Source organism: Mandrillus leucophaeus, unplaced genomic scaffold, assembly GCF_000951045.1.
Source record: "Mandrillus leucophaeus isolate KB7577 unplaced genomic scaffold, Mleu.le_1.0 Scaffold206, whole genome shotgun sequence".
In the NCBI taxonomy this organism is placed as follows: Eukaryota; Metazoa; Chordata; class Mammalia; order Primates; family Cercopithecidae; genus Mandrillus; species Mandrillus leucophaeus.
In genome coordinates this window covers 97,340-107,191 of record NW_012102099.1, presented here as the reverse complement: position 1 = coordinate 107,191, position 9,852 = coordinate 97,340, and the positions used below count along the sequence as shown (strand labels likewise).

Sequence of the window (9,852 nt, the reverse complement as noted above, 5' to 3'; positions counted from 1 at the left end):
CCTCTGCCTCCCCACTCACAGAAGACCGAGCGGCTTCCTTCCTCAGAGTCACCAGACCCATCTTGCTTATTGTACAGATGAGAAAAGCAGCTCAGAGCGGGGCAGGGATGTGAATGTGACTTCTGCACACTGTCTTCCCGCTTGCAGCCCCTCTCGGTGCTCTCCATACTCTCTGCACCTCTCCATTTGATGGCATTCGTGATTTACAGATTCAAATATGTTGTTGACATTTTCCCGGGCCTTCCAGGCAGGCATGTTTGCTTTGGAGGTATTGGATAGACGTGGTAAAATCAAGGGCTTTCCATCAGCTTCCTAGCTGTCCATCACCCAGTGCCACGTCTCCCCCAGCCATGGGATCACTTGCCATTTATACAGTCTGCTCCCCTACAGAGTCATCGAGAATCAACCTACAGAGGCCAGAGTGTCTCGACAGCATACCAGAGAAATCCAGGTAAGCACAAGGCAATGGCACTCTTCAACTTGCCTTTTCATCAGATGCTGAACCAAACTAAAGCTTTTGATACATGTTACCGGTTACAAATTGTGTTTGGTTCTAGCACAGAATATGAAAAATTGTGGCTTCCGTCATGATGAGAAGCCCAGAGTTAGGCTGGCGGAGCCTGCCATCTCCTTCCTTGGCTACCCCTAGCATGTAGCTTTCATCTTCCTTCTAGTAAGATAACTGCTGGGCTCCAGTCATCATGTCTTACATGTAATCAGGAAAAGGCAGGAGAGGAAAACAAAAGCATGCGCTTTGCAGCTGGATCAGTCACTCTAGAGAACGTTTTAAGAAGCCCTGACCTACAATTTCCATTTATATCTCATGGACCATCCCTGGTTGCAAAGAAGGTTGGGAAAGATAATTTCTTTGTTAAGCACATTTCTTCCCTCAAAAATAAAAGGATTCTATAAATAAAGAGGGAAGAATGGGCATGTGCCCTCAGCTCTCCAAGCTTCCATTTCCTGCTCTGTAAAGGAAGCATGTCAATAACTGTCTCATAGGATTGGGATGTTGTAAGGAATCGGGGCACTTATCCAGCACCCAGCAGGAAAGATGCTTCCCGGCCACCCTCCCCTCCTTCAGACTGTCTGTGAGTCTTCCTAGGGTACTTACTGTCAGAACCAGGGAGGGATAAAGAGGAACTTTAATTTGCAAATTCAAAATTAACTTCTATTTAGTGGCACTAGGCTAAACAATTTTCAAAACGCTTGCTGAATTCTCCTAGTAGCCTTTTTGAGTGAGATGCAGATTAAAGCATAAAAAACTAACAAGCGGGAGAGCCAGGTGCTAGCCACTAACTACAGCTGGCCTTAAGAAAACTTAACCCTGATCCGAGCCCCTGTGTCCCATCTGTAAAATGGGTATTGGGCTGGGTGCAGTGGCTCATGCCTGTAATCTCAGAACTTTGGGAGGCTGAGGTGGGAGGATCACGAGGTCAGGGGTGGGAGGATCACGAGGTCAGGAGTTCGAGATCAGGCTGGCCAATATGGTGAAACCCGTCTCTTCTAAAAATACAAAAATTAGCCAGGCATGGTGGCGCACGCCTGTAGTCCCAGCTACTCAGGAGGTTGAGGCAAGAGAATTGCTTGAACCTGGGAGGTGGCGGTTGCAGTGAGCTGAGATCGTGCCACTGACTCCAGTCTGGGTGACAGAGCAAGACTCCATCTCAAAAAAAAAAAAAAACCGTTATTGGGTGAGTAGGAATGAGTCCAAATGACTCCTTTGCTCCCCCCAATCTCCTTTAGCTCCATAGAGAACTTCTCAGAGTGACCCTGAAGCTGACTCTACTTACCTGGTATCCCACGGGTACTGCTCCAAGACGCTGAAGGTCGCGGGCCTCCTCATCCTCTGTTGGTTTCTTGCCCTGTTGTCTGCTCAATATTGGAATATTTGACTTGCCTGTGGATTTATTTATTGTATATTTTAATTTCTTGGCCTTTAGTCCCTTGGTCATTTTTTAAGCATGCATGCCTTGTAAATTTTTATTGGATGCTGAACACGATGGTGAATGACATTATCTTTTTTCCAGAAACGAAGATGGCAGAAAGATAGAGCAGAAATGGATCATGACCCTGCCTAGGCTTAGCTTTGTGTTTTATTATGTAGAACTATTTTGGTCTTGTTCTTACTTTTAGAGGGAGACTATTTCTAGGGTGTGGCCCTTTCTCCTAGAGCATAGTCTTTTGTGTCTTCACTGAGAGCTTAAGATGTGTACCAAGGTCCCTCCCATCAAAGGGGCGCACCTCCAACCAGCACTTCCTTCCCCAGCATCACACAGTGGAGGTGCTGATGTCTCTGTTCACTTTTTAACTTTCAGCTGCTGTTTTCTGCCTCAAGCCTGAGAGTCCCACCCTGCAAGGGTGCAGCTTAAAAGCTGAGATTTCAAGGCTCCTTCCCTGGGGACCTTCCTCTGGGATTTTGCCCCTCAAGTCCCAGCCACTTTGGTGGCCCCAAATTCCAATTCCAATTTTTGTCTCCTCATCCCTGTAAGACTAGCTCTTTTTGCTTGGACTCTAGTTGATACGTTGGAAAATGACCTCAAGCAAAAACTGGGGTGAATATGGAGCCCACCTTGAATGATGTCTCTTTCTCAAGAATCACAGCATTTCAAATTGTGCCCGTGTAGTTGCTCATGGATGTCCTCCTTTGTTTTTATAGATTTCCATCTCTTATAGTTGACTTTAGAGGGTTAGTCTGATGCAAGATACTCTGTCGTGATCAAAACCAGAACTCTGCAGATGGAACTTGAGCGTAGATTTCACAAGGACTGTGAACCCTCATTGCGGCTCAGGGATAGGGTGAGAAGGATGAACACAGAGAATGCTTCCATACTTATAAAAACAGGCCAGGCGTGGTGGCTCACGCCTGTAATCCCAGTACTTTGGGAGGCTGACGGGGGCAGTTTACCTGAGCTCAGGAGTTCACGACCAGTCTGGGTAACATGGTGAAACCCTGTCTCTACTAAAATTAAAAAAAAAAAAAAAAAAAAAAAAATTAGCCGGCTGTGGTGGCTTGCACAGAGGTTGCAATGAGCTGAGATTGCGCCACTGCACTCCAGCCTTGGTGACAGAGCAAAACTCCATCTCAAAAACAAAACAAAACACCACACATGCGCACACACACACACACACACACACACAAAGAACTTCAGGGTTGGTTATTCCTGGAAAATGCTTCACGGGTTATAATGTGGCAGGGAAACGCAGAAAAACCCCTAAGGATGTTCCTGCTGGTGCCATCTGGGGTAAAAACATGAAAATTGCCCAAAAGAGGAGACATTCCACGAACATCAGTCAATACATACCTTAGAAAATTCTGCAGACGAGGAGGTAGACAGTCCTGATGTGCTGCTACTTGAACAAATGCTTCTGTAGAAGCATGACAGGCCAATCCCTGTTTCTCATCGTGTTACATGAATGCATACCTATGGAAAGAAAAACTTCCAAAAAAAGACACAACAGAAGTTGTCTCTGTGAACTTATTTTTATCTACTTCTTCTGTCTTTGTACATATCTCTATTTTCTAATTTCTCTACTTGCCTAAAAACAGATCTCCCAAATTAAAATGTTAAACCATGAGGTGGTTCACACCTGTAATCCTAGCACTTTGGGAGGCCAGGTTGGATGGATCATCTGAGGTCAGGTGTTCGAAACCAGCCTGGCCAACATGGTGAAACCCCATCTCTACTAAAAATACGAAAAAATTAGCTGGGCGTGGTGGTGGGTGCCTGTGATCCCAGCTACTTGGGAAGCTGAGGAAGAGAATTGCTTGATCCCAAGAGGTGGAGGTTGCAGTGAGCAGAGATCATACCACACTGCACTCCAGCCTGGGCAATAGAGTGAGACTCTGTCTCAAAATAAATAAATAAAATAAAATAAAATAAAATGTTAAACCAAATGGGCTATGAATTTACATGAGAAAAGTGACCAGGGACTGGGCTGAGAGTCTCCTTGGAATCTGTCAAGTGTCTAAGGAGAGAACCGGCCCCTACCAGCCTCTACCTGTTAGTCTCAGGTCCCAGTGGGGCCATTTGCACTGGCATTTGGTTGAAGTCCCAGGAAGCCACACGAACACCTGCATGCACCTCCTTTCCGGGAGGGGTGGAGCATGTGTCAAGGTCCCAAGGGGCACTCCCAGACCAGGCAGTGTGCCGTTCAAACGGGCACAGTAGATGGGCCTGTAGTGTCCACATACTCCAGCCCTAGTCCCTCAGCCTGGGCCCTTCTTGTCCGTGCTGCGGAGCCTACTCTCTCCCACCAGCTCAGGGAGGTAAGCCCTTGAAAATGTCAAGTGAAAATCATGATCATAATGATGCATCGGCACAGTGGTGACCATTTGTGAAGCACTTACAATGCGCAAGGTGCTGTGCTAAGTGCTTACAACAAGGGCAAGAGGAAGGTATGCGTTTGTATCCTCTGCATTTTCCAGGTGAGGAAAGCCTCAGGTATCCAGCAAGTAGGTGGCAGAGCTGGGATTCCATCCTGGGTATGTCTGTCTGAAGCCAGGGCATATCACCACCACCATTTCACTGTAAAATGAGGATAGCGTGTCCTGCATAACATCGTGTGGTGAAGCAACTTGCACTAAATCTCACAATCCCACAGCTGCTAACAGGTGGGAGATTTCAGAGACCATTGTCATAACTCTAACGTTATGCAGCCTCTTGCAGCAGCCATGAGCAGCCCTGCTGGGGCAGGCAGTGTCCCTGCGGGAAAAACCGTATGTCCAGCTTTTGGGCATAAATACAGGTTGCGTGGCCTTGGGCAAGTGACTTCATCTCTTGGACCCTCTGTTTCTTGCTCTAAACTCTGAGGAAAAGCAGGTCCCTCTCTGAGCCTCAGTCAACCCATCTGTAAAATGGACATAGGTGAATGGGTCCACATGAGTTCTGTGGCCACTTCAGACCTAAGCTCTGGGAAGACCCTCTCAGAAAGTGTCCTTGCAAATGACCTCTTTTCTCTGATCCTCCACAGGGACCTAACCCAGGATGCTGAATGTCTCCGGCCTCTTCATTCTCCTCTGTGGGCTGCTTGCCTCATCCTCTGCACAGGAGGTCCTGGCTGGAGTTTCTTCCCAGCTCCTTAATGGTGAGACTGTCCTGCTTTGGGTCATGCAGAACCCTTAGCCAATGCCAGTGAAGTTCTCATTAGCAAAGTGCCTGGGACACAATTAACACTATTAATTGTTCGCGGTCCTGACTGCAACATCGTTTAATCCGCATTTTCCAAGAGCCCCCACTTTCCTGTCTCCTTGCTGTGCTTTATCTATCAAGACCCACCATCAAAGGAACCATCTCTACATGGACTGGTCCCTGTCCCAGCCTTTGTACCTGCTGTTCCCCCTGCCTGGAACATTCTTCCCCTACCTGTCAACATGGCTGCCTCCCTTCCTTCAGGTCTCTGCTCAAATGCCACATTTGCAAAAACCCCTTCCTTGACCTCCTGCATAAATGAATCCCTCACCCTGCCTTTTATTTTTTCGTCATAGGATGGACTGATATTCAGCAGCACGGTCATCATGGTTAAAACATTGAAATTTTGGGGTATACTATTTGGGAAATACTTCCTGCTTACAGACTCTCCAGGTGCCCCCCATTGCCCCAACCATCCCAGCTTCACCCCCAGAACTCCAGCTTCCCCATGAACTAAACAACTATGCAGTTAACACCTGGCACAGCCTGGGGACCCCAGGACCTGGGTCCAGAGCTATGGCCAGTGCCCCTGTTGAGCTTGTTGCTAAATACTTTGAAACCAGCCTCTTCACAGCACTTGTTTGCACCTGAATCCTGCCTGTCCCTTTATCCTCCACTTTTTCATCTGTCTCTCCTCAGCTCCGTAAGAATGCCAGCTCCATCAGGGTGGTGCCCAGGGTGGTGAACAGACTGGATGCATGGCCCAGGTGCATAGTAGGCCCCTATGAATATTTGCTGGATGATTATGTCTGGAACTTGGCCCAGAGCCCAGCAAGCCAGAAATAGCTGATCGACAAATCGGAGCCACATAGGGGACATGCTCGGAGGTCGAGGTTGTATCTGGGGATCTTTGGCATCTAAATGTCTACATGAGTTTGGGGGTGGGACATTCTTTACAGATTTGACTCAAGGACTCCTCAGGGCAGACTTTCTTCCCAGCCTGCAGACAATCGGCCTCCAGAAATCATTGAGTAGTGCCTTCGACGTTGTATCAGGCCTCCTGGACATCTTGGGGCCTCCTCTCACCAATGAGATCGACACTGTTAGGTGAGTGGTCCCTAATCACCAACCACCCCCAGTCCAGGCTGTCCTGGTTTGTTGGATAGTTAGAGCTCTCCCCACATTTCCTGACCTCACAGAGGCCCTTCCCTTGCAAAGAGCCTTTCCGACTCTGGTGGCCTGAGATCCCCTGGGTGGGAGAAACTCCCACTGCAGGAGGCTAGGGGAGGGGCTAAAGACACAGGGATTCAGTCCCCTTGTCTGGGAAAAGGATGGCTGCTCACCAGCTGTGACAGCATCACCAATCTCCCCCTTTCTCTGAGCCTCAACATCTGCCCTGTTCAATGGGGAATAATAGCATCTACCCCCATGGGACTGTTGTGAACATTAAGTGAAATAATATGTGTAAAATGTTTGCACATCTTCCTCTCCTCAGTAAGCATCCAATCACAGGTAATAAACAACAGCAAGAATGTGATAATCCTAATACTAGATGATGCTGGGCTTTAGGGTTAGATTGGCCACCAGAGTATAGAAGACCTGGGTCCCTTGTCTTCTTAAACTCAACATGTCCAAAACTCAACTGCTGACTCCCACCTTCATCCCTGCCCCAACCTGTGCCTCTCCCTGCCCAGCCCATCTTACCTAACGACAATTCCATCCATCCAGTTGCTCTGGCCAGAAATTGTGATGTCCTCCCTGGCTCCTCTGTCTCCCTTGTACCTGCTTCCAGCCTGTTGCCAAATCCTCCCTGTCACTTCTGCCTTCAAATCACAGCTAGGCATCTCACCACTTTTTTTTCCCACCTCTGGTGGTCTGAGCCACCATTATCTCCCCGCTTAACTTACAGCCGCAGATTCTCCTGCTTCTACCCACCAGCCCTCATCTCCTCCATTCTGTTCTGCCAGTATCCAGAAAAATCTTCCTAAGAAGCGGAGCCAACCCTGTAACTCCCTTGTCCAAACCCTCCAATGTCTTATCTTCGCCCTCAGAACCAAGTCCAAAGTTCTTACCACTGGCCCTCAAGGCTCCACGCAATCTGGCCCTGGCTACCTCGCTCACCTCTTCTATTAGTCTTGCCTCACTCTCTGCCTGCTAGCCACACAAAGCCTGTTGCTGTTCCTCAAACACACAAGCCACATTTCAGCCTCAGGGCTTTTGCATTTGCTCTGCCTTCTTTATTATTTCTACTATTATTATTGTTTTGAGATAGGGTCTCGCTCTGTCTCCCAGGCTGGAGTTCAGTAAGTGGTGTGACCACAGCTTACTGCAGCCTCAACCTCCTGGGCCTAAGCCACCCTCCTGCCTCAGCCTCCCAAGTAGCTGGGACCACAGACACATGTCACCATGCCCAGCTAATTTTTTGTTTGGTTGGTTGATGTTTTGTTTTCCTTTGTTTTGTTTTCGAGACAAGGTATTGCTCCGTCACCCAGGCTGGAGTGCAGTGGCACAATCATGGCTCACTGCAACCTTGACTTCTCAGACTTAATTGATCTCCTGCCTTGGCCTCTCAAAGTGCTGGGATTACAGGCATGAGCCATGCACCCAGCCTTTTTCTGTCTTAAGCCTGTCCTTTCCTTCTCTTGACTATCTGCATGACTCATTCTCACTTCATTCGTGACTCTGCCCAAACGTCAACTCCTTTGATAAACCTTCCCTGACTACCCTGTCTGAAATTCCACTCTTCCCAATATTACCTTCCATTGTCCTGATCCTGTAGGGCCTTTTTTTTTCACCATGCCTATCACTTTCTGTATGTATTTATTTACTGGATTTATTCTCCTATACATACATACCTGCTCCAAGCATCTGCTGTATATGGCTTTCGGTCTTATTCACTCATTGATTCCAGCCTGCTTGGTGCTGGGCAAAGTGCTGAACATGATTATTCTGAGATGCATTAAGATAAGAGCTTCTTTTTGCTCAGAGATATATTTCCAGTGCTTATAACACATAGTAGCTTTGCCATAAACTACCTGGTTAATGAATGAGTAACCTTCTTTGCCTATATTCAGCTTCTTCTCTGCAAGGGACCTGCCATTGCACAAAGTGAGGTCCACCTGCAGCAGGAGCCACAGCCTCCCTGTGTTGTGCTGTTTCTTCACCCAGGATACAGGTGAAAAATCCTCAACTCCTCCAAGTCTCCATCGAGAGCACCCCTCAAAGAAAGGAGGCCATTGTACGAGTACCATTCATATCTGAGTTGATCGTGCAGTAAGTCACAGCTATGAGTCTCGCAGGTTCCATCGGCTTTTGCACAGGAGTCGGGGGTTGTGGGCAGGAGCGCTAACCAAAGGACTCAGCAACAGACTCACTGTGTGGTTAGAGCAAAACATCCACCCTCTCTGGGCCTGAGTCACCCCATGTGTAGAATGAGAAGCCTGCAGAATACTTGAGTGCTCCAAGCTTGGGGCCCCTCTTGAGAAAGCAGAAGGGTTGAGCAGATTTCCTCCCCCTACCTCTTCCAGACAGCCCCCACCTTCATTTATTTGAACTTCATGAGTCTGCTTAGTTCTGATTGAATGTAACTGAAGACAAGAACACCGAATCACCTCTGGACCCCAATTCTGTGACACTATTGCCTGGAGATCACCCCAGGAGATGCATCTGGCCCACTGATAAATTTTGTCTGGTTTGCATGGTGCCTCTGCAGAGTCCAGGCATTCTCCAGTTCACCACAGCCTTTACCTCTCCCTGTGAAACTAACTGCCAGTCTACTTCATTCATTGCCATTTCAAGCCTGGTCATCAAGGCGATGGATTCTGAGACCTCTAGAAAAGGACTTTCCAAGGTCAGATGCAGTTTTCTAGTTTTGATAAGATGCCGTACTTAGAATCAAGATTTTCCTTCCTAACTGTCCCCAGAGCCAGAGGTAGCAAGTATTAGGTTCCCTGAGTGCAGAACCCTCTGACTTAGCTACTGGCTGGATGCATGACTTGGAGAAAGCCATTCCCATTCTCCAGGACTGAATGGCCTCTTTTGAAAAATGAGAAAATGACCTTAACAGGGTGGTTTTGAAGATTCTGTGGCAACATGGGGAACCTCGTTCTAGAAATAAATGGGGATGTAGTGAGCTCTGAGCTTCTCTCCCATCTGCCTTTCCTCTTCCCTCCCACAGGCTCCTGACCTTGAAGCCCTTCACAGCTAATATGCGGTCAGATATAAAAGTCCAGATTCGTTTGGAGAAGAATGTAGGTGGCAGATATGAACTTGCCTTTGGGAACTGCAGACTCTTGCCTGAGGCTATCTGGATCCAAACTGGAGCCCAGTGAGTTCTCCATCTGTCTTTCTCTGTGTCCAGCTGGTTATGATGATGTTCCCAGTGAGGTTTCACCTGAAAGATGTCACTAGAAAAACAATACCCTACAAAATTAGGCTTTTGTGTGTATGGTGATGTGGGTATAATAAATAGGACTTTCTGTGCCTTTAAAATTTTGTTTTTTACAAAAGTAACAATTCTATCAACATGAAAAGAGACTTACCAAATAGGACTGAGCAAAAAAAAAAAAAAAAAAAGGATTGCTTGGCCATTTGTTGATAGGTTATTTCTAAACTTTTTGGGCCTAGTGAGGTGGCTCATGCCTGTAATCTCAGCACTTTGGGAGGCCAAGGCAGGTAGACAGCTTGAGCCCAGGAGTTCAAGACCAGCCTGGGCAACACA

The 9,852-nt window shown here is 47.5% G+C and overlaps 1 protein-coding gene across 1 annotated transcript in view; it reads left to right on the top strand.

The window, feature by feature from the left end:
• Positions 1 to 432: 432 nt before the first annotated feature.
• The window catches only part of LOC105539464 (putative BPIFA4P protein), a 17,863-nt gene continuing 8,443 nt past the window's right edge, over positions 433 to 9,852 (top strand). Inside the window, exons 1-5 of the mRNA XM_011979757.1 lie at positions 433 to 451; positions 4,975 to 5,088; positions 6,092 to 6,239; positions 8,301 to 8,405; positions 9,310 to 9,459. Of these exons, the coding sequence (XP_011835147.1) occupies positions 4,989 to 5,088; positions 6,092 to 6,239; positions 8,301 to 8,405; positions 9,310 to 9,459 (503 nt within the window). The 5' untranslated portion in view covers positions 433 to 451; positions 4,975 to 4,988. The remainder of the gene's footprint in view (positions 452 to 4,974; positions 5,089 to 6,091; positions 6,240 to 8,300; positions 8,406 to 9,309; positions 9,460 to 9,852) is intronic.